Here is a 25,324-nt window from a genome sequence, read left to right on the forward strand (position 1 = left end):
ACTCCTCGAAAAACGCGTAGTATGATGTGTGTGATTGTTGACGCCATTTTATTGGGCATTTTATTGGGCTATCATGGCGTACTCATCTAATCGTCATCTCACTGCTCTGCTATCAACTGTTCTAATCATAATACTAACCGACCAAATCTGTCATTCTTTTGGTTCCCCAATAAAGCCAAAAGGTAAGAAAATATTATTATTATTTTCTGTCGATATTCTGTCGTGAAAATGTTATTTTCTGTTCTCCCATCAACGGCCATTGGGAAACTAGGCGTGTCGGTACATTAGAAAGTTAGTAGACTTATTTTTAATAGATCTTTACTTACCACAATGTAAGATTTAAAATCACAAACGCTTTTGAGACAAACTCAGGCAAAGAAGTGTTTTTATTAAGTTTTTTTTTAAATTTTTTTTAATTTTAATTTTATTTTTATTAGCAGTACAGTAAATCACGTTAATACATCTCATATATCTTATTACATTATGTTGTACCACTTCATTTTTTGAGCTTTAAAAAAGATAGAAATAAAAGAAGTAAGGAAAGTAAGCAAGAATCGTGAAGGTGCAGGAAAGTGTTGGGAGAAGAGAACCCCTTAGGGAAGGAATTAGAGAAGGAAGCAGAGAAAATAAATAAGACCCTAGAAAGAAAAGAAAAAAAAAAGGAAAAAAAAAGGAAGAAAGGAAAATCAATCGCTCTATTGTAACACAAAACTCCGCAAAAAAGGATATACCAAATGTGTTTTTATTAAAAAATTATTTTATTAAGTTCATATTCTGCAGAATAGGTTCCACTCCTCTGATGTCCCCTAGAGGCACACCGAGGATCGAGGATTCGAGAACGTCGTGGAACGCCCACCCAAACTTCTACTGAAGTATTTCTGTTGCTACTTTTTATCTAGAATTTCTCTCTGTTCTTTATATCGTTACTTTCTATTCTACTAGCAGTCTGGCTTCTGCTGACATCTTATTTCTTTCTAAGTTATATTTTTCTATCCCTAGTCTAAATCAACCATGTCTATTAACTCTTTCCTCACAATCCATCCTTTTCTTTTTGCTACGCACCCTTGATTTATACTATCTCCTCCTTTTCTAATGCTAGCAGCAGATTCTTCACCTCCCTATCCTCCTCTCGTTGGTCATACTGTGTTCTGAAGGCCATTATGGTGGCAGCACTGTTCTTCGTCAGGGCTGTTTCTATCAATCGCTGAGCCAATCCCCGTACGCAGGGAATGATACAACATCCGAACAAACACAGTAACCCCACCATGACTATCACTGATGTTAGGGCAGATGTAAAGATGTGCTTCCATTTCCCAAACCAGGAGTCTAGAAACCCGGTCCAGGAGGTGTCTACTCCAGAGTTCTCAGCCAATTCGATAGACAGAGAGGTGAGCCCTGCTAGGGCTCTTGGCACTGACTCATCCGGAGCAGTGTTGTTGAGGATGAATGTGCAACATTGTTCGCCAAACATTACACACACCCCTCCCTTCTCAGCCAGTAGCATGTCCAAGGCCATGCGATTTTGCCAGGCCATTTGGCTGGTTGCTGTCAGTTGTTCCGCTAATCCTTCAACTGCATCTCGAGTGTAATTTATAAAGCGTTGTTGATTGTAGTATAAGTAGTTGATCCAGTCCACATTTTTATTAATTGTGGACCACCAGAAGAGTATGGACTCAAAGCCCGCAGCTATCTGATTTCTGGCTTTAAATTCATCGGGTACCCCTCTTGGCACCCCTATCGCATCTATATAGATGTGTGTGTCGAATGATCCTCTCACCTTTCTCTTTTGTCGTCGGCTTCCTTTATTGAGTTCTACAGCATGTTCTACTGCTATGGTGAAGGGCATCATCAGTTGTATGAGGGTACAGGTTCCCGTCCATGACCCTGGTAACCGGGGCCACAGGGTATTCTCCCCGCACCACCACCAGACATCGGCTCTACTGACTATCTGCTTTTTCAGCCAGGAGCTATTGAACAGTGGCCCCTGTTCCTCAGCCGTTATGTTATACGTCTGATTGCAGTTGAGCACCTCCCCCATGTCCTGTCCCTCTGGGTTATTTTTTGTATAGCACTCAAACCCCTCCTCCCCAAAAGGAATGGTAAATGGAGGAGGTCGAGGATCTTCCCTTCGGCCCTTCGTATTGTTGTTGCTGGCCGGAAATAGGTAATGATAACTCTGGCATATCACATTTTTTTGGTAAGAGGGGATTCGTGAATAGCTGTAGTATACATGTCATAGCCCTAGGTGTTCTATCCCAATTCAGGGGAAATGGTACTGGGACCAGCTGAGGCCTAGCTCCGGCGCAGGCGTAACAATTGGTTTCGTTGCATACTTCTGGCTGTGTACATCATCCAGGCAAGCCAGGTGTTGGCTCCTTTTCCCCCTGTTGGTATTCCCTTCTCATATAACTGCCTTAATCCTGTTTCTCCTGCTACTATCATTATCTTCAGTTTCTTAGACTCATTTTCCCTGGTGACATTGCTGACTACTGGTGGTGCTGGTGTTGCCCCGGGATCCCTATTCTGACTGTCATCTATCTTGAACACCTCTCCCCTATCCTCGTATCTTCCCATCTTCCCATCTCACTTTACTTCTATCTCAAACTTCAGACATGCGTCCTTCCCTGTTTTATCTGCACATATCCAATACCTCCCACTTTCCTGTATTTGGACACTCTGTATGCTCACATATACGCGTCCTGGCAATTTCTCGTTTGGGTTTTGATATACTCTCCACCTATCAGTTTGATAGGTGGTCCGATGCCACCCATATTTTGATGAAGTAAACACCACGTGCCAATCTTTACAGGGATGGGTGCATACATACATTCTATAGCCGCACCACCTTTTTCCTTTACATACATTAAATGGGATGGTGGTGGACCTTCTATTCTGTGGTATTGTGATTTTTATGCATGTTACATTACTTACAAGTTGGGTAACCACCCAACACACGACCCACCAACACGAAATCTTCATTTTTCCTGCGGGTTCTTGGTAAATATTAAAGTCAATGGTTCTTCTCCTTTGCGCACTGTCCACGGGCTGATATCGTCTGGTGGGGCCTCCACAGGACCCTTAACTCGACTTGCGTGTGTCCACCCTTTCTCTTTTGTTCGTACTGCTGTCTCGGTGATTAGTAACACCAGGTAGGGTCCAGTCCACTTAGGTTGCAGCTTTTCTTCTTTCCACGTTTTTATTAATACCCAGTCTCCAGCCTTGACTGAGTGAATTGGAAAGTCCAGTGGTGGGCTCTGGGCCAGCAATCCTTTAATTTTTAGTTCTGCAAGAGATTGGGACACTGCCAGTAAATAGTTCCTCAGGAACACATCGTTCCCTTGTATTGTTGGGACTCCTTCCATCTTCCCTAAGTATGGGAGCCCGAATAACATTTCATATGGTGATATCCCTATGTCTTTTCGAGGTGCCGTTCGGATTCTCAACAGGGCTATCGGGAGGCACTTAGTCCAGGGGAGTCTCGTTTCCTCTATCAACTTGGTGATTTGGGTCTTTAAGGTGCCATTCATTCTTTCCACCTTTCCTGAGCTCTGGGGATGCCATGGTGTATGCAATTTCCATTCTATTCCCAGTGCTTCACATATCATTTCATGTGTTTTGGAGGCAAAATGGGTCCCTCTATCTGAGTCTATTGTTTCCACAATCCCATATCTGGGTATAATTTGTTCTAATAATATCTTGGCTACCGCCTGTGCGGTGGCAGTTGCCGTGGGGAATGCCTCTACCCATCTGGTGAAATGGTCCACTACCACTAACAGGTACTTCCATGTTCGTACCTGGGGCAGCTCGGTAAAATCTATCTGTGTTCTTTGGAAGGGCCTAACTGCTAATGGTTGTCCTCCTCCTGGGACTGCTCTCATGATTTTCTTATTAATTCGCTGACATATTACACAGCCCCTTATGACTTGTTTGGCCATGGTAAACATCCCACAGCAAGCGTAGGTTCTGAGGAGGGTGTCACAGAGGGCTTGTGTTCCCCAATGGCTTTGTCCATGTAATCTCCCTAATAACTCCCTCATTATTTCTTTGTTCAATAGCTGCTTTCCATTTGGTGTCCACCATTTCCCATTTGAAGTACGCTGAGCCCCCATTTCTTTCATGTTTTCCTGTTCTTTCTCACTAAAGATAGGTATCTTTTCCTCTGGTTCCCTTAACGGTATTAGTGACTTCATTTCTACCATCTGTTCTGTGGCTGCTCTTTTTGCAACCTCATCCACTGCCCTATTTCCTCTGGCCTCCAGGGTGTTACCCTTTCTGATGCCCTGCCACATGTGCTATGGCTATTCGTTCTGGTTTTTGCAATGCTTCCAGTGTCTGCCCTACCAATTGCTCATGCGCTAATTCTTTCCCTCGAGTTGTTATCATTCCTCGCTCTTTCCAGATCTTCCCAAAGGTGTGTACTACTCCAAAAGCGTATTTTGAATCGGTATATACTGTTCCTTCCTTCCCCTCCAATAATTCCAAAGCTCTCATTAATGCATATAATTCACAAGATTGAGCTGACCAACTACCAGGCAGCCTGCCGCTTTCAATTTCCTCCATAGTTTCCCCGTTCACTATACCGTACCCACTATGTCTTTTTCCATCTATGCACCTGGAGGATCCATCTATGAACCACCGGCTGCCCTCAGCCAGAGGTTGCTCTTCTAAGTCTTCTCTACTTTTTGTCTGTAAATCTATTATTTCACTACAGCAGTGTACTGGGCCCTCTTCCTTGTCACCCTGTTTCTCTGCTGGATACAGGAATTGGGACGGGTTAAGGTTCTTATCCGTAATTATCATCAAATCGTCTTTTTCCATCAGGATGGCCTCATACTTTAAAAGTCTAGAGTCTGTTAACCATCTGTTGGATTTCTGAGTGAGTATGGTTCTTACTGTGTGTGGTGTAGAAACAACCAGAGTGCCTCCAAAGGTTCATTTCCTACTCTCTTCCACCAATATTGCGGTAGCTGCTACCGCTTGTATGCATAGAAACATAGAAACATAGAAATTAGGTGCAGGAGTAGGCCATTCGGCCCTTCGAGCCTGCACCGCCATTCAATATGATCATGGTTGATCATCCAACTCAGTATCCCGTACCTGCCTTCTCTCCATACCCCCCGATCCCCTTAGCCACAAGGGCCACATCTAACTCCCTCTTAAATATAGCCAATGAACTGGCCTCAACTACCCTCTGTGGCAGAGAGTTCCAGAGATTCACCACTCTCTGTGTGAAAAATGTTTTTCTCATCTCAGTCCTAAAGGATTTCCCCCTTATCCTTCAGCTGTGACCCCTTGTCCTGGACTTCCCCAACATCGGGAACAATCTTCCTGCATCTAGCCTGTCCAACCCCTTAAGAATTTTGTAAGTTTCTATAAGATCCCCTCTCAATCTCCTAAATTCTAGAGAGTATAAACCAAGTCTATCCAGTCTTTCTTCATAAGACAGTCCTGACATCCCAGGAATCAGTCTGGTGAACCTTCTCTGCACTCCCTCTATGGCAATAATGTCCTTCCTCAGATTTGGAGACCAAAACTGTACGCAATACTCCAGGTGTGGTCTCACCAAGACCCTGTACAACTGCAGTAGAATCTCCCTGCTCCTATACTCAAATCCTTTTGCAATGAAAGCTAGCATCCCGGCCATCCCCTGGAGACTGGATCTAATATTTTCGAGAGGAAGGCCACTGGCTGTCGATTTCCCCCTCTTTTCTGGGTGAGTACCCCCTAGTGCCACCCCCTTGTCTGAATTTACAAACAGGTGGAAAGGTTGTTCTACTGAGGGCAGAGCCAACACGGGAGCAGTAATCAAACTGTTCTTTAATTTCCCAAATTCCACCTCCTGTTCTGGGGTCCACTGAACTTTGTCTTTTTCTCCTCCCAATTTATCATACAGGAATTTCACTTGTCTGAAGTAATCATCTATCCACAGTCGACAGTATCCTATCAATCCCAGGCATTTTCGGAACTCTTTCTTAGTCTTTGGTAGTGGTACTCCCGTGATCCCAGCTATCCTTTTGGGGTTTATTCGTCTCTTTCCTCCACTTATCAGATGTCCCAGATATTTTACCTCTTGTTTCACAAATTGAAGCTTGTTACGGGACACTCTTAACCCCTTCCTTCCCAAGAAGTTTAACAGGCTTATTGTGGCGTCCCTTACTTCCTCTTCCATCTCTCCTGACAAAAGGAGGTCATCCACATACTGTAATAGTTGCGTTTCCCCGTCACCTGGGAAATCCTCCAATACCTGCTCTAAAATTTGGCCGAATAAATTTGGTGATTCTGTAAAACCTTGAGGGAGCTCCGCCCACCGGAATTGTTGCTTTCGCCCGGTATTTAGGTTTCCCCACTCAAAGGCGAATAATTCTCCACTCTCTGTTGCCAGCGGACAGCTCCAGAAGGCATCCTTTAAATCTACCACACTAAACCATTTGTGGCTTGGGGGTATCCGTCCTATGATGGTGTAAGGGTTAGGCACTACCGGGTGTCGGGCTTGGACCACCTTGTTCAGTTCCCTCAAGTCCTGTACGAGTCTAAACGTCCCGTCGGTCTTTCTGACTGGTAGGATCGGAGTATTGTAGGGGGACATACATGGATCCAATAACCCGTCCTCTAATAAATTCCCAATGATTGGTTGTAAGCCTTTTCGTCTCTCGGTCGAAATGGGGTACTGCCTTACTCGTACTATGTCTGCACCATCTTTTAATGCTATTTGAAGAGGGGGTATTTGCAAACCTCCTCTGTTTCCTTCCTTGGCCCATACTTGATCATTCATTCTTTGCTCATCCACCTCTCTTAGAGCAAGACAGCTGAACCACTATTCTTGCTTCTATCGGTGCTGTACCTATTCCCAATTGTATTTGCCGTATCCTTCTCCCTCTCTTCTGCCATCCCCTTCTCCCTCTCTTCTGCCATCCCCTTCTCCCTCTCTTCTGCCATATCCCCTTCTCCCTCTCTTCTGCCATATCCCCTTCTCCCTCTCTTCTGCCATATCCCCCCTCCCTCTCTTCTGCCATATCCCCTTCTCCCTCTACCTCGGGAGTAATTCCCTCTCCATCCTGTACCTACCTGTTCCTTAACATCTACCACTCGCTTTACAGCCTGCATCATAATCAGTGCCTTCCCCTTCTGTTTTATCTCATCTCTCCGCACGTACACTTTCTGGGCCTCTGTAAGCAACTGAGGTAGTGGTTTCTCATTCCAGTCATCCATCTTTTCTAATTTCTTCCTCACATCAGACCAGGATTTGGTCACGAAATTGGCCCTAAGCAATTGTTGTCCTGCCCCTGAGTCCGGGTCTATTCCGGAATACTTTTGCATGTTCTTCCTGAGTCTCTGAAGGAACACTGTTGGGGCCTCATCTTTCTGCTGTCCATTCTCAAATGCTCGTTTGAAATTCTATCCTTTGGGTACTGCCTCTCTTATCCCTTTTATAATTAGATCCCGCAGGTCCTTCATATTCCCTGGTCCTGCTTCTGTTCCCTTGTCCCAATCTGGCTCTTGTACTGGGAATGTGTCTGCTGCCGCCACATTCTGCTGCCCTGGCGGGTTCTCCTGTTCCCACTTTTTCATTGCTGTTGCCCTAATCATTTGCCTCTCCTCTGTGTCTGGCTCTCTCTCTCTCTCTCTGTCTGGCTCTCTCTCTCTCATCTCTGTCTGGCTCTCTTTCGGTGTCTGTATCTCTCTCTCTCTCTCTCTCTCTCTCTCTCTGTTTTTCTCAACTTGAATGTCTACCATAAAACAACAAACCATAAAAGCTGGTCATGTTTCATCAATTAACTTATTTCCAATTATTTCAATCCATATTCACCACTATTTTAAATGTCCAATTCCTAGCACTTGTAACAATTTTCCAAATTAGCTTTACTGACAAGAAATCTAAAAGAACATCAAGAAACGATTAAAAGAAAATCAAAAGCTGATTTTTACAACTTCCCCTTTTTCAGGTTACGAGGATACAAAGAGTTAATTTTACAGCTTATTCGTAAAAAGCCCCCACGGCTTGCAGCATTTTTAACTACAGTTGAAATTCTCGCCCCCGCCACGGGGGGGGGGGGGGGGCATCTGTGTTCAATTTTACAACTTGCTCATTCCAACCTTTCATCTTACAACCATTCGTTCCAAACCGGTTTTTACATACAAATCACATTTGTTCCGTTCTTACTTCAAATAGATTATTCATTTTATATTTTCTCCCTGTCCTGCACTCTTGTCCCCGGCCTTTGCCGTCTTCTTATCTGCTACTTTCGGGAGTAAATCCCTTATCATGATCCTGTCTCATGAATTGATCTAACTGTTCTTGTCAGACCTAATCGATCTTCAAGGAGGCTATTCAACAAACTCCCTTCCCCCTCAGGGTCCTCTCCTAGGTACCTCCCTCAGGGGTCTAATAGCTACTGAACTTCTTATCTTCCCCTTCTGCCCTTTGACTCCCCGTCCTGTTGGCCGGGTGATCTTCGTCCACCCCGGCCCCCGTCTTCTCTTTCCCTTGGGTATTTTGGCCCCCTCCGTCTCTGCATTTGCCCCAACGGACTATTGGGCAGAATGCGGGGATTTGGCCCACAGCCTTTTCCCCTCCCTTCTGGGTTTGCCTTGCAGCCTCCTGAATCCTTCAGGGCGTCAACCACAATCGCCCAGGAAGTACTTTATTAGTCATTGTTCCTACCTGGGTTCTGTGCACAGAAATTGCTCGATTGATTTTTCGCGATTTCCAAGTACTTCCACTTCTTTGCCGAGTCTCTGTGTGGTCCGGGTACTACTGCTTAAACAGCTGACGGCAAGCAAGGAGTCTGAGACCGCTGAACTCAGCAGGGTGCACCTTCCCTTCGTCCGTCTACTCCCGTCAGCTGTCCAGAGTATTGGATCTCGGAAACGAGCCCCCAAGTTGTGAGATTCAAAAATCACAAACGCTCTTGAGACAAATTCAGACAAAGAAGTGTTTTTATTAATTTCATATTCTGCAGAATAGGTGCCTCTCCTCTGATGTCCCGTAGAGGCACAATGAAGATGGAGATGCTTTTTATCTTTATACATTTCTTTACGATGGTCACTACCTCATGTCTCCCCATCGAGCTTCTGCCAATCAGAACACTAAGGTTTATATTCCCACGAGAACTTCTCGGAACGTCTCCTGACGTCAAAGACTCCTAAGGCTTCTGCTGAAGTTTCTATCTGTTTGCTACTTTTTATCTAGAATTTCTCTCTGTTCTGTATATTGTTACTTTCTTCTACCAGCAGTCTGGCTTCCGCTGACACCTTATTTCTTTCTAAGTTATATTTTTCAGAGTTCTAGTATAAATCAACCATCCCTATTAACCCTTTTCTCACAGGATTTTATTGAAACATATAAGATTATTAAAGGTTTGGACACGCTAGAGGCAGGAAACATGTTCCCGATGTTGGGGGAGTCCAGCACCAGGGGCCACAGTTTAAGAATAAGGGGTAAGCCATTTAGAACGGAAACGAGGAAACACTTTTTCACACAGAGAGTTGTGAGTGTGAAATTCTCTGCCTCAGAGGGCAGTGGAGGCCGGTTCTCTGGATGCTTTCATGAGAGAGCCAGATAGGGCTCTTAAAGATAGCGGAGTCAGGGGATACGGGGAGAAGGCAGGAACGGGGTACTGATTGGGGATGATCAGCCATGATCACATTGAATGGCGGTGCTGGCTCGAAGGGCCGAATGGCCTACTCCTGCACCTATTATCTATTGTCTATTGTCCAATCCTGGCCTCTCTCCACCAGCTCCCTGTGCGGTTCCGAATAAATTTCAAGATCCTCCTCTATGTCTACAAAGCCCTCAATGGGCTTGCCCCCTCCCACATCAAAAGTCTTCTCATCCACCACTCCATCTCCAGGTCCCTCAGATCGGCCGACTTGGGGTTGCTGACCCTAGGCATAAGCTCAGGGGCGAACACGCCTTTGCGGTTGCAGCTCCTAGACTGTGGAACAGCATCCCCTCTTCCCATCAGAACTGCCCCCTCCATCGACTCCTTTAAGTCCAGACTAAAAACTTATCTATACTCCCAAGCCTTTCTTGACGTCCTCTGAGCGAGGGTTATATGTATATATGTATGTAGTTTGTTTGTTTATACTATTCTTATAACAAATGTAAAGCACTTTGGCCAACGAGAGTTGTTTTTAAATGTGCTATATAAATAAATGTGACTTGACTGACATGACTATTGTCTAAAACCAATCTACCTCTAGTGGCGAGACAAAGTAGTGCGGGGTCTGGAATCTGGAGCAAAAGGGTTCCTTCAAGTAACCCTTGCTTTCCCTCTCTCTCCATCCCTCCTCTTTCACACTTCCCCGACCAGTCTGACTGCCCTTGATTATGTTTTATTTCTGTTTGTTTCGATGTCATTTACTCCTTGCTAACAATCATCTATTCTACATGTTCCTGGATCTCCATCCCCTTTGTTTTCACACCTCGCCCTTCCATATCTCCGTCTCCATCTCCCCTGACTTGCAGACTGAAGAAGAGTCTCGACCCAAAATGCCACCCAGGTGTCAGAGGTTATGGGGAGAAGGCAGGAGAATGGCATTAGGAGGGAGAGATAGATCATCCATGATTGAATGGTGGAGTAGACTTGATGGGCCGAATGGCCTAATTCTACTCCTGTTCCTTATGACCTTATGACCATTTTGTGTCTTTCTTTGGCAAAGCACAACTAGCTGGATGAACTCAGCAGGCTCTGTCTGTCCTTTTTTGAAAGATAATCATGAGGTCATTTGACAAGGGTGGATTTTTGGGATCTTCCCGATGGCAAGACAGATTGATTTTGGAGATAGATGCAATATGCTGGAGTAACTCAGCAGGACAGGCAGCCTCTGTGAAGAGAAGGAAAGGTCCTTCTTCAGACTGAGAGTCAGGGGAGAGGGAGACACAGAGGGGGAAGGGTTCTCCCCCGACTTTCAGTCTGAAGAAGGGTCTCGACCTGTAACGTCACCCATTCCTTCTCTCCATAGATGCTGCCCGTCCCGCTGAGTAACTCCAGCATTGTGTGTCTATCTTTGGTGTAAACCAGCATCTGCAGTTCCCTCTGACACATCTAGAGTGACGCCGTGTTTTCAATCAGTTTCAATATCAGAACAAAAATTCCAGGAATCCTCGTAACTTTGGGCAGTATTTAATGGCCATTCAGCCCATCAAATTTATGCATAAAGACAGGGTGTCAGTCCACCCTGTCTTTATGATGTTTCACAGAGTGCTGGAGTAACTCAGCGGGTCAGGCAGCATCTGTGGAGAACATGGGTAGGTGACGTTTCACAGAGTGCTGGAGTAACTCAGCGGGTCAGGCAGCATCTGTGGAGAACATGGATAGGTGACGTTTCATAGAGTGCTGGAGTAACTCAGCGGGTCAGGCAGCATCTCATAGAGTGCTGGAGTAACTCAGCGGGTCAGGCAGCATCTGTGGAGTAAAGGAATAGGTGACATATCGGGTCGAGACCCTTCTTCAGACCATTGCTGGTTCCTTCCTACACACCTTGTCTGCATCAACCTGCAATACAGGCATCATTCAAAAGAACTGTTCATAGTAATTGGAGAATACTGAAAAGACTGGTGAATTTATCATTCTGCTGCGTACATGTTGGACCCTGTTAAGTCATTAAGTCGTTTTTCAGCCTAATCATAAACTAAACATCCCTCAGTCTGAAAGTTGTGTTCAGTTTTGGTTGCTTAATTTGAAGAAGGACATTCTTGCTATTGAGGGAGTGCAGAGTAGGTTTACAAGGTTAATTCCCGGGATGGCGGGACTGTCATATGCTGAGAGAATAGAGCGGCTGGGCTTGTACACTCTGGACTGACAAGTGAAAGTTCTCAATTTGGGCAAGGCCAACTCTGACGGTATCAGGCAGGAACTTGCTAAGGTTGTTTGTAGCAGGTTGTTTGGGGGCAAAGTTAGTTTGAAATCTTCAACAGTACGATGACTAGTGTTCAGGGCATGCATACTCCTGTTAGAGCGAAGGTCTGACGAAGGGTCTGGACCCGAAACGTCACCCATTCCTTATCTCCAGAGATGCTGCCTGTCCCGCTGAGTTACTCCAGCATTTTGTGTTTGTCTTCAGAGTGAAGGGCAAGGCAGAGTGGGCGTCTGGATGATGACGAAAAATGAGGCTCTGAAACTGAGGAGCACACTTCAGGAAATCAGGAGGACAAATAGGGGACAGGCGATGTCTCGGTCAGGGGTGGCTCGGTGGCGCAGCGGTAGAGATGCTGCCTCACAGCGCCAGAGACGCGGGTTCGATCCTGACTGCGGACGCTGTCTGTACGGAGTTTGCACGTTCTCCCCGTGACCTGCGTGGGTCTTCTCCGAGTGCTCCAGGTTTCCTCCCGCACTCCAAAGTCGTACAAGTTTGTAGGTTCATTTGGCTTTGGTTTAAAAATGTGAATTTTGTCCCTAGTGTGTGAAAGGGTAGTGTTAGTGTGCGGGGCAACTTTTACACTCGGAGTTCGACTGGTTATATGGAACGAGCTGCCAGAGGAGGTAGTTGTGGTGGGTACAACAACAGCAGCATTTAAAAGCCACTTGGACAAATAAGTTCATGGAAAGGAAAGGTTTAGTGCGATATTCAATTTCAATTCAATTCAATTCAATTCAATTCAATTCAATTCAATTCAATTCAATTCAATTCAATTCAATTCAATTCAATTCAATTCAATTCAATTCAATTCAATTCAATTCAATTCAATTCAATTCAATTCAATTCAATTCAATTCAATTCAATTCAATTCAATTCAATTCAATTCAATTCAATTCAACTTTATTGTCATTGCACAGATACAAGTATGGGTACAACGAAATGCAGTTTAGCGTCAGTCCGTAGTAATAGTGCAATATAGAAATAAAAATACAGAATAAGCAAACAATGTGGACGGAGAGACTGGAGAAATCTATCGGCGGGACTCCGAGTTCAGCAATGTGATTGTGTTGTTGTAGAAGCTGTTCCTCATCCTACTAGTACGAGACCTGAGGCTCCTGTACCGCCGCCCTGATGGGAGGAGGGCAAACAGTCCATGGTTGGGGTGGGAGGGGTCCTTGATGATTTTCCCGGCCCGTCTCAGACACCGTTTTCGGTGGAGGGCATCCATTGCAGGGAGCGGGGCACCGATGATGTACTGAGCGGTTTTCACCACCCGTTGCAGTGCCTTCCTGTCCGCTACGGTGCAACTGCTGTACCATACCGTTGGCTGAGGAGGCCACATATAGACCCTGACCTCGGGTGGACTATGAGGGGGAGAACTGGATATTTTTAGTGCTTTCCCTCACAGTGAATTCTGCTGTGGGGGGACGTTTCTTGTTGATTTCTATAGTGTACTGTTCTGTGTCTTTTTTTCTTTTTCTCTTTTTTGTTTTGTATGGATTTATTGACATTTAATCTGTTCAATTAGTTTAATCAATCTCTGTAAAGCACTTTGGTTCAAATTGATTTTGTTGAAAAGTGCTATATAAATAAACATTATTATTATTATTATTATTACCGTGAAGCGGGTGGTCAGGATGCTTTCGATGGTACAGCGGTAAAAGTTGGTCAGGATCTGGGGGGACAGGTGAGCTTTCTTGAGCCTCCTCCTTTTGGATCAGCTTGGAGGTGTTGAGGGACCAGGACAGACCCTCTGAGATGTGTACCCCGAGGAATTTGTAGTTGGAGACGCGCTCCACCTCAGTCCCGTTTATATGGATGGGGGTATGTCTGCCCCCTCTGATCTTCCTGAAGTCGACAATAATTTCCTTCGTCTTCTTGGAGTTGAGGACGAGGTTATTGTTGGCACACCAGGTTGCCAGGTGCTGGACCTCATCCCTGTAGGCTGACTCATCGTTGTCACTGATCAGTCCTACCACCGTGGTATCGTCGGCAAATTTAATGATGGCGTTGGAGCCAATTGTATGCAAATAGGACTTGTATAGATGGGGCATCTAGGTCAGCATGGACAAGTTGGGCCGAAGGGCCTGTTTCTGTGCCGTGTGACTTCATGACTCTATAAGATACAGGTAATTGCTTTTGTGATTATGCTTCAATATTTAATTCAGGTTCGTAAGTGTTCATAATCGTAAGGTCATAAGGGATAGGAGCAGAATTAGGCCATTCGGCCCATCGAGTCTACTCTGCCATTCAATCATGGCTGATCTATCTCTCCCTCCTAACCCCATTCTCCTGCCTTCTCCCCATAACCCCAGACACCCGTACTAATCAAATTGGAATTCTTACCATGTTTCGAGTCCTGGGTGATTCTCAAGCATTGGGATGAAGGTGATTTAAGGTTGAGAGCACCTTGTATCAGCTTCCTCCCTTGTTGCGAGTTATGGAATATTGAGTATTCTTGGCAACCTTATGAACCCTTTGAAAGTGAATAGTGAAAGGCTTGGATAGAGTGGATGTGGAGAGGATGTTTCCACTAGTGGGAGAGTCTAGGACTAAAGGTCACAGCCTCAGAATTAAGGGATGTACTTTGAGGAAGGAGATGAGGAGGAATTTATTTAGCCAGAGGGTGATGAATCTGTGGAATACATTGCCACGGAAGGCTGTGGAGGCCACAAGTCAGTAGACATTTTTAAGGCAGAGATAGATAGATTCTTGATCAGTACGGGTGTCAGGGGTTATGGGGAGAAGGCAGGAGTATGGGGTTAAGAAGGGAGGGATAGATCAGCCATGATTGAATGGCATAGACTTGATGGGCCGAATGGCCTAATTCTGCTCCTATGAACTCTTTGACAGTCTTGTTGAGAATTCTCCAATTTGCTGAGCCTCTTGTTGTTTTTCAGGTGGCGCAAGGCCGCATGACATTACCGAACGGTCTGAACTTACGAAGTTATACAACAAGCAAGTGGTGCGGGCTGAGAGAGTAAGGAGACCGTTGTGGGGACTCTTCAGGCATGAAGGCGTGAGGTGAGTACAAGAGTTGTTTTATTATAGAGTCGGCTGTGAGTGTCAGGAGATATGGGGAGAAGGCAGGAACGGGGTATTGATTGGGGATGATCAGCCATGATCACATTGAATGGCGGTGCTGGCTCGAAGGGCCGAATGGCCTACTCTTGCATCTATTGTCTGTTGTCTTTTGTCTATGATAACATAGGCAGCATGGTTTAGTGAAGGGGAGGATATGCTTGACAAATCTGTTAGAATTCTATGAGGTTTCAAATGTTTCAAAAATCTTTCCTTAATTATGGTTTAATAATGGCATAAAAACATGCTTACATTTTGGAAAAATACATCGATACCAACGCTTAAAATGTGGATTTCAAACATGTCGGAAACCTTACATCTTGAAGAAATGCGATTCCTCCTAACAGACAAAGTAGACCAATTCTTAAGGATTTGGTCTCCATTTGTCGACTTCTTACAAGCATTTGGTGCAACACAAACGTAGAAATGATCTGTTTCAGGATTGGGTGAATGGTGGTCAAGAATAATAAATAGCTATCTACCCTTTATTCTTCTTTTCTCTCTATTTTCTTTCTTTTCATATAACCATATAACAATTACAGCACGGAAACAGGCCATCTCGACCCTACAAGTCCGTGCCAAACACGTATTCTCCCCTAGTCCCATATACCTGCGCTCAGACCATAACCCTCCATTCCTTTCCCGTCCATATAACTATCCAATCTATTTTTAAATGATAAAATCGAACCTGCCTCCACCACCTTCACTGGAAGCTCATTCCACACAGCCACCACTCTCTGAGTAAAGATGTTCCCCCTCATGTTACCCCTAAACTTCTGTCCGTTAATTCTCAAGTCATGTCCTCTTGTTTGAATCTTCCCTACTCTCAGTGGGAAAAGCTTATCCACGTCAACTCTGTCTAACCCTCTCATCATTTTAAAGACCTCCATCAAGTCCCCCCTTAACCTTCTGCGCTCCAAAGAATAAATACCTAACTTGTTCAACCTTTCTCTGTAACTTAGTTGCTGAAACCCAGGCAACATTCTAGTACATCTCCGCTGCACTCTCTCTATTTTGTTGACATCCTTCCTATAATTAGGCAACCAAAATTGTACACCATACTCCAGAATTGTCCTCACCAATGCCTTGTACAATTTTAACATTACATCCCAACTTCTATACTCAATGCTCTGAATTATAAAGGCCAGCACACCAAAAGCTTTCTCCTTTCCTTTTTGCTCTTTGTATGGAGTTTGTAAAAAAAAAAATAATAATTCTATGAGGTCATAAGTGATAGGAGTAGAATTAGGCCATTCGGCCCATCAAGTGGACTCTGTAAATGATGACTGGTCATTTGGTCAGAGACTGGGAAGTGAAGTCTTGTCTCTGGTGCTATAAATCCAGGATGCTTACACGTCTTTCTTGACCTCAGGATACAGACAGCTGGATCTGAATCTGAACCTGGGAGATCTTGGCTGATTCACAAAGGGAAAGGCTATGGCTCCAGCCATCAAACTGTGGTCACCGATGCCGAGCATATGTCCAATAAATGGAAGGTATGGATTCATCTTTTGATAAACATGTGTCAATGTGAACTCCATGCATTAATCAAACGCTAAAGGTCACCTTGCCTTTCATCCCACGATAGAATAGAATAGAATAGAATGCCTTTTATTGTCATTCAAACAACTTGGTTTGAACGAAATTGCATTTTCTACAGTCTTACATTACAAAAAAAACCAAGACACACACTTAACACAATTTACACAAACATCCATCACAGTGAATCTCCAACAGCTCCTCACTGTGATGGAAGGCAAAAGTCTTATCTCTTCCCTTTGTTCTTCTCCTGCGGTCCAGCAGTCCAACTGCAGCGTCGAGGCGACTGGGGCTCACGATGTTAAAGCTCCCGTCGGGCGATGGTAAGTCCCGCGGTCGTTTAAGCCGCGCCGGGCGATGTTAGGCCATGCTCAGAGTCCTTTAAACCCCGTGATTCCGGCGGGAGAAATTGCCGTTGCAGGAGCTCCTAAAAGCGGTCTCCCACCAGGGACCTGCGAGCTCTCGATGTTCCCGTCCACCGGGCCTGCGGCCGGAGCCTGCGATGCTCCAAAGTCGTGTCGCAGCCGCGCGCCACCACAGCTCTCCCCGCTCCGAAGTCGGCCAGCTCCGTGATGTCAGGTCCGCATGCTCCGCGACTGGAGCCCTCAGGTTGGTTCCGGTTGGAGGCCGCCGCCGGCTCCACGATGTTAGGCCCAACGACACCGGAGACCTGACAGGGAAAAAGTCGGGTCCCCGTACAGGGAAGAGATTAACGGTTTCCCCCCACCCCCCCACATATATCCAGCTAAAGAAAAATAATACAAACTAGACTCAAGACATACATTTAACAAGACAAAAAATTTAAAAAAAGACAGACGGATTGGAGACGAGCCGCTGCCGCTAGGCGCCATCACATTGTGCAAGATACGTGCAATAAATAGACCAGGACGGCATGATGGCGCAGCGGGTAGAGCTGCTGCCTCACAGCGCCAGAGACCCGGGTTCCATCCTGACTACGAGTGCTGTCTGTACGGAGTTTGTACCTTCTCCCCGTGACTGCGTGGGTTTTCGCCGGGTGCTCCGGTTTCCTCCCACACTCCAAAGACGTGCAGGTTGCTGGCTTTACGTTGCACTAAACGTTATCCCCTTATCATGTATCTGTACACTGTAAATGGCCCGATTGTAATCAGGTATTGTCTGTTCTGCTGCTGGCTGGCGGTTAGCACGCAACAGAAGTCTTGGTTTCACTGTCCCGCGGCCATTCCAAGCCGCGCGGGGCGGTGATGTTAGGCCCGCTCCAGCCTCCAGGGACCCGCGGGCTCTCGGTGCCGCTGTCCGCCAGACCCGCAGTTGCAGCCTCCGAATCGCTACACGTGACAATAAACTGAACTGAAACTCACACAATCCCCTTATCATGTATCTGTACACTGTAAATAGCCCAATTGTAATCAGGTATTGTCTTTCTGCTGACTGGTTAGCACGCAACAGAAGCTTTTCACTGTACCTCGCTACACGTGACAATAAACTGAACTGAAACTGGGGTTTGTAGGTTAATTTGGCATCGGTAGAAATTGTAAATTGTCCTTATGCCCCTGTCCCACTTAGGAAACCTGAACAGAAACCTCTGAAGACTTTGCGCCCCACCCAAGGTTTCCGTGCGGTTCCCGGAGGTTGCAGGTGGTTGCCGGAGGTTGCAGGTAGTGGAAGCAGGTAGGGAGACTGACAAAAACCTCCGGGAACCTCCAGGAACCACACAAATGGGGCAAAGTCTCCAGAGGTTTCCGTTCAGGTTTGCTAAGTGGGACAGGGGCATTAGTGTGTGTAGGTAGTTCTGGTGTACGGGGTGATTGCTGGTCGGCATGGTCTCGGTGGGCCAAAGGGCCTGTTTCCACACTGTATTTCTAAACTAAACTAAACTAATTTCTCTGACAGGTGGACGCAAAATGCTGGAGTAACTCAGGGGGTCAGGCAGCATCTATGGAGAGAAGGAATGGGTGACGTTTCGGGTCGAGACCCTTCTTCAGACTGATGGTTCCATCTCTCCATAGATGCTGCCTCACCCACTGAGTTACTCCAGCATTTTGTATCTTTCGTCGATTTTATCCAGCATCTGCAGTTCTTTCCCACACAATTCCTCCGACATGCTCTTAATTTTTTTCAGGTGGTGGAGGGAAGGCCAGTCGAGGGCAAAACGGTAGCAGACTTTATCAAAGCTGGTGGCCGTGACTACAACTTACTGACCGATAACTGTCTGGATGCAGCCAAGAACATGATGAAGCAGACCGGCTAATGGACTGAAAGGCGACTCATTTTTCTTGCTTTATTCCTTCCGGGTAGAAATTAGCAAAAGTTTGCAATTATAGCTCATTATTTAGATATATAAGTTGCTTTGAATAGATAGGAAATTGCCAACCCTATTGATGCTACCCAGTTGTAGCCGGCTTAATGACAATATTGTTAATCTCAAACTATCAATGTACTATCAGAGGCCAATTTAACACATACGTTTGCAAACTGTATAAAACGTAAACATTTCTGGACTGATATTTTTGAAATAACTTCAGAAGTTATTAATACAAAACTGGACCCAGACACAAAATTAATAATACTTGGAATATCAGAACAAAGTTTAACACTCACAACAAACCAAAGAAATTTCCTCGACTACAGTATAATAATCGGGAAAAAATTAATATTAAAATTTTGGAAAGGGCCTACAACCCCCACAATTAAAATGTGGATTACGGAAATGTCGGAGACCCTATACTTAGAAAGAATTAGACTCGTCTTAATGGACAAACAAGATCTTTTCGATAAAATCTGGGCTCCATTCATTAACTATCTGAAGGGATAGATTGGCACAGCAATAGGACCCAACTGAAACTTGCTCAGGATTAGATGAAAAGCTATACTTTATAATCTACGAACCTATCTCCATTGACGAATTACACGTAACCCATTCCACCTCTTCCGTTTTTCTGTTTTTTTAAATTTGTAACTTTCTACCCTCTCTTTCTCTCTCTTTCTATAAAAAATAAAAACACTAGAAGCAGAAGTAATTGATAATTGAAAATTTTAATAATGTATGACTGATGTATATGAAAAGTCTTTTTACTATAATATGTAACTATACTTTATAATATGTCTACTTCTAATAAAAATATAAAAAAATAAATAAAAAAAAGAATTGAGCAAAAGTTTGCAATTATAGCTCATTATTTAGAGATATAAGTTGCTTTGAACAGATAGGAAATTGCCAACCCTATTGATGTTACCCGGTTGTAGCCGGCTTAATGACAATATTGTTAATCTCAAACTATCAATGTACAATGTAATAGTATATACAAGCAATAAAATATTAAAATGCACCTCACATCTTGTGCAAAGTGGGTTCATTTCTTAATGTTGAGAAGAACAAGTTTGGATCTGTTCAAGAACAGCCTGAAGAAGGTTCCTGAACCAAAACGTCACCTATCCATGTTCTCCACAGATGCTGCCTGACCCGCTGAGTTACTCCAGCACTCTGTGAAACGTCACCTCTCCATGTTCTCCACAGATGCTGCCTGACCCGCTGAGTTACTCCAGCACTCTGTGAAACGTCACCTATCCATGTTCTCCACAGATGCTGCCTGACCCGCTGAGTTACTCCAGCACTCTGTGAAACGTCACCTCTCCATGTTCTCCACAGATGCTGCCTGACCCGCTGAGTTACTCCAGCACTCTGTGAAACGTCACCTACCCATGTTCTCCACAGATGCTGCCTGACCCGCTGAGTTACTCCAGCACTCTGTGAAACGTCACCTATCCATATTCTCCACAGATGCTGCCTGACCCGCTGAGTTACTCCAGCACTTTGTGTCTTTTTTTTTGTTGCAAAGCAGCATCTGCAGTTCCTTGAGTCTGAAGAATATTTGCGCTGGGTTTAACAATTTTGCCCGTTACTGTGTACATCTGGAATACGGCCTCAGGATAGGGGTGAGGAGCACAGTTGTTGTATTTAGTTTTTTATAGTTTGGTTTAGAGATACAGCGCGGATACAGGCACTTCGGCCCACCGCGCCGAGCGGCGATCCCTGCACACTAACACAAGCCTCCACACGAGGGACAATTTACACTTATACCAAGTACACAAACCCAAGCCAATTCACCTACATACCTGTACCCCTTTGGAGTGTGGGAGGAAACTGAAGATCATGCAGAAACCCCCGCAGGTCACGGGGAGAACGTACAAACACTGTACAGATAGCACCCGTAGTCGGGGTAGAACCCAGGTCTCCGGCGCTGCAAGCGCTGTAAGGCAGCTACTCTACCGCTGCGCCACCTTGCCGCCCATTCAACCCATAAAGTACAATGGGCAGGGCGGCATGTGGTGCAGCGGGTGGAGCTGCTGCTTTACAGCGCCATAGACCCCGGTTCAATCCTGACCTCGGTGCTGAAGGTGCGGAGTTTGCACGTTCTTTGACCGCGTGAGTTTCGTCCAGGTGCTCCCACATCCCAAAGACGTGCGGGTTTGTAGATTAATCGTCCCCTGTAAATTACCCCCTTGTGTGAATTGGTGATTAATGGTCGGCGTGGACTCGGTGGGGCTCTATCTAAACTAAACTTCCAAATGTATATATAATGTAGAAAGCCAACGTTTTTATCAGCAGTAGGGTAATTCCAATTACCTAACATTATCCTGACATCAGCTATCGTTGATGACAAAGTGCCCACTTCCTTCCTGTGATGGGGCAAGGAGAACAGCTCACAATACTTCAAATGCAGCCTAACCAAAGTCTTATCAAAGTGCATCATGACTTCCTGAGTCTTAATGCCCGGACCTATTAAAGTGTCAAGAGAGACAAAAGTGCTGGAGAATCTCAGCGGGTGCAGCAGCATCTTCCAGCATCTGCAGTTCTTTAACCATATAACAATTACAGCACGGAAACAGGCCATCTCGGCCCTACAAGTCCATGCCGAACAATTATTTTCCCCTAGTCCCATCTACCTGCATTCAGACCATAACCCTCCATTCCTTTCTCATCCATATACCTATCCAATTTATTTTTAAATGATAAAATCGAACCTGCCTCCACCACTTCCACTGGAAGCTCATTCCACACAGCTACCACTCTCTGAGTAAAGAAGTTCCCCCTCATGTTACCCCTAAACTTCTGTCCCTTAATTCTGAAGTCATGTCCTCTTATTTGAATCTTCCCTACTCTCAATGGGAAAAGCTTGTCCACGTCAACTCTGTCTATCCCTCTCATCATTTTAAAGACCTCTATCAAGTCCCCCCTTAACCTTCTGCGCTCCAGAGAATAAAGACCTAACTTATTCAACCTTTCTTTGTAACTTAGTTGCTGAAACCCAGGCAGCATTCTAGTAAATCTCCTCTGTACTCTCTCTATTTTGTTGACATCCTTCCTATAACTGGGCGACCAAAATTGTACACCATACTCCAGAATTGGCCTCACCAATGCCTTGTACAATTTTAACATTACGTCCCAACTTCTATACTCAATGCTCTGATTTATAAAGGCTAGCATACCAAAAGCTTTCTTTACCACCCTATCGATATGAGATTCCACCTTCAGGGAACTATGCACAGTTATTCCTAGATCCCTCTGTTCAACTGCATTCCTCAATTCGCTATCATTTACCATGTACATTTTGATTTGTCCTGCCAAGATGTAGCACCTCACATTTATCAGCATTAAACTCCATCTGCCATCTTTCAGCCCATTCTTCCAAATGGCCTAAATCTCTCTGTAGACTTTGGAAATCTACTTCACTATCCACCACACCACCTATCTTTGTATCATCTGCATACTTACTAATCCAATTTACCACACCTTCATCCAGATCATTGATGTACATGACAAACAACAGTGGGCCCAACACAGATCCCTGTGGCACCCCACTAGTCACTGGCCTCCAACCTGACAAACAACCATCCATCATTACTCTCTGGCATCTCCCATTCAGCCACTGTTGAATCCATCTTGCTCATCCACCATTAATACCCAACCATTGAACCTTCTTAACCAACCTTCCATGCGGAACCTTGTCAAAGGCCATACTAAAGTCCATATAGACAACATCCACTGCTTTACCCTCATCAATTTCCCTAGTAACCCCTTCAAAAAATTCCAGAAGATTAGTCAAACATGACCTTCCAGGCACAAATCCATGTTGACTGTTCCTAATCAGACCCTGTTTATCCAGATGCTTATATATATTATCTCTAAGTACCTTTTCCATTAATTTGGCCACCACTGAAGTCAAACTAACAGGTCTATAATTGCTAGGTTTACTCTTAGAACCCTTTTTAAACAATGGAACAACATGCGCAGTACGCCAATCCTCCGGCACTATTCCCGTTTCTAATGACATTTGAAATATTTCTGTCATAGCCCCTGCTATTTCTACACTAACTTCCCTCAATGTCCTAGGGAATATCCTGTCAGGATCTGGAGACTTATACACTTTTATATTTTTCAAAAGTGTCAGTACTTCCTCTTCTTTGAATCTCATAGTTTCCATAGCTACTCTACTTGTTTCCCTTACCTCACATAATTCAATATCCTTCTCCTTGGTGAATACCGAAGAAAATAAATTGTTCAATATCTCCCCCATCTCTTTTGGCTCTGCAGATAGCTGTCCACTCTGACTCTCTAATGGACCAATTTTATCCCTCGTTATCCTTTTGCTATTAATATAGCTGTAGAAACCCTTTGGATTTACTTTCACCTTTACTTTCTTAAACAAAGGGTCAAGAGAGTTTATTGTCATGTGTCCCAGATAGGACATTTAAATTCTTGCATGCTGCAGCACAACAGACTATTGTAAGCATAAATACAGAGCAGTTCAGTGTGTCTATATACCATAGAATATATATATATACACATAAGTAAACAGATAAAGTGCAATAGGCTGTTATAGTTCAGAGTTTGCTTGATGGTGTGTTTAACAGCCTGATGGCTATGGGGAAGAAGCTGTTCCTGAACCTAGACCAAGCCACGATGCAACCGGTCAGCATGCTCTCTACTGTGCACCTGTAGAAGTTCGAGAGAGTCCTCCTTGACATACCGACTCTCCGTAATCTTCTCAGGGAGTAGAGGCGCTGATGTGCTTTCTTTATAATTGCATCAGTGTGCTGGGACCAGGAAAGATCTTCAGAGATGTGCACGCCCAGGAATTTGAAGCTCTTGACCCTTTCCACCATTGCATTGATATAAACGGGATTACATTAATATAAACGGGATTGTGGGTCCATATCCTACCCCTTCCAAAGTCCACAATCAGTTCCTTGGTTTTGCTGGTGTTGAGAGGCAGGTTATTGTGCTGGCACCATTTGGTCAATCGGTCGATCTCACTTCTATACTCTGACAGCGATATGTCCCACAACAGTGGTGTCGTCGGCGATCTTGATGATGGTGTTCACACTATGACCGGCTATGCAGTCATGAGTATGGAGTGAGTACAGCAGTGCAAGGCAAGGCAAGGCAAGTTTATTTGTATAGCACCATTCGTGCAAACAGCAATTCAAGGTGCTTTACAGGAAAGAAAAAATAAAATAGTCAATAATTAAAAATTGCAATACGACAAATGTATGAATAATAAAACAACGTCAATGAAACAATAAAACGATTTTAAAAAGCACATAAAAGGGGTAAAATTAGACGGTTAAGATTACCTGCATGTCGGGTTACGGACAAGCTATAGTAAACAACAGTGTTTTTAGGCCTGATTTAAATGCGCTTACAGTCTGTGCATTCAGGGAGCTTGTTCCACAGGTGTGGAGCATAAAAACCGAATGCTGCTTCAGCCTTTTTAGTTCTGACCCTGGGAACACAGAGTAAACCTGTCCCTGAAGACCTGAGGAGTCTAGGCGCCTCATATACCTCATCTAGGTGCCTCATGTCAGGACTCTCTTATGAAGAAAGACTGGATAGACTTGGTTTATACTCTCTAGAATTTAGGAGATTGAGAGGGGATCTTATAGAAACTTACAAAATTCTTAAGGGGTTGGACAGGCTAGATGCAGGAAGATTGTTCCCGATGTTGGGGAAGTCCAGGACAAGGGGTCACAGCTTAAGGATAAGGGGGAAATCCTTTAAAACCGAGATGAGGAGAACTTTTTTCACACAGAGAGTGGTGAATCTCTGGAACTCTCTGCCACAGAGGGTAGTTGAGGCCAGTTCATTGGCTATATTTAAGAGGGAGCTAGATGTGGCCCTTGTGGCCAAGGGGATCAGAGGGTATGGAGAGAAGGCAGGTATGGGATACTGAGTTGAATGATCAGCCATGATCATATTGAATGGCGGTGCAGGCTCGAAGGGCCGAATGGCCTACTCCTGCACCTAATTTCTATGTTTCTATGTTTCTATACAACAAGTAGGTCAGAGATGTATTTTGGACCTAGACCATTCAGTGCCTTGTAGGTCAGTAACAGAATTTTAAAATCTATCCTCTTACACACAGGGAGCCAGTACAAAGATTTAAGGACAGGTGTAATGTGGTCCATTTTCTTGGTGTTGGTCAAGACTCTGGCAGCGGCATTTTGGATAAGCTGCAGTTGTTTAATTTATTTTTTATTGAGACCTGTAAAGATGCCATTACAATAATCTAACCTACTAAAAATATATGCATGAACAAGTTTTTCAGTGTCTTCTTTGGACAGAAATCCGTTGATTCTTGCAATATTTTTTAGATGGCAGATCTGGTATTGGTCTTTATATGGCTGTTAAAATTCAAATCCGAGTCCATAACTACACCAAGGTTTCTGGCTTTGTCAGGGGGCTGAGCACGCAGCCTTGAGGTGCTCCCGTGCTGATTGTTATCGAGGATGACACATTTCTACCAATACGGACAGACTGTGGTCTGTGGATGAGGAAGTCGAGGATCCAATTGCAGAGGGA

The 25,324-nt window shown here is 44.7% G+C and overlaps 1 protein-coding gene and 1 long non-coding RNA gene across 2 annotated transcripts; one reads left to right on the forward strand and one right to left on the reverse strand.

The window, feature by feature from the left end:
- Nucleotides 1-19,795, forward strand: LOC129714876 (uncharacterized). Its single transcript, XM_055664742.1, has 4 exons — nt 1-182; nt 14,763-14,886; nt 16,316-16,439; nt 18,584-19,795. Exons 1-4 carry the CDS (start codon nt 74-76, stop codon nt 18,710-18,712), a joined length of 486 nt encoding a protein of 161 aa, XP_055520717.1. The 5' UTR covers nt 1-73; the 3' UTR covers nt 18,713-19,795.
- A 3,153-nt stretch (nt 19,796-22,948) lies between these two features.
- On the reverse strand, nt 22,949-25,085 carry LOC129714877 (uncharacterized). Its single transcript, XR_008726432.1, has 2 exons — nt 24,796-25,085; nt 22,949-24,307 (listed from the first exon to the last, which is right to left on the reverse strand). It is a non-coding gene; the product is annotated as an uncharacterized LOC129714877 (long non-coding RNA).
- Between the last annotated feature and the right edge of the window lie 239 nt (nt 25,086-25,324).

This window comes from Leucoraja erinacea, chromosome 43, assembly GCF_028641065.1.
Source record: "Leucoraja erinacea ecotype New England chromosome 43, Leri_hhj_1, whole genome shotgun sequence".
Taxonomy (NCBI): domain Eukaryota; kingdom Metazoa; phylum Chordata; class Chondrichthyes; order Rajiformes; family Rajidae; genus Leucoraja; species Leucoraja erinaceus.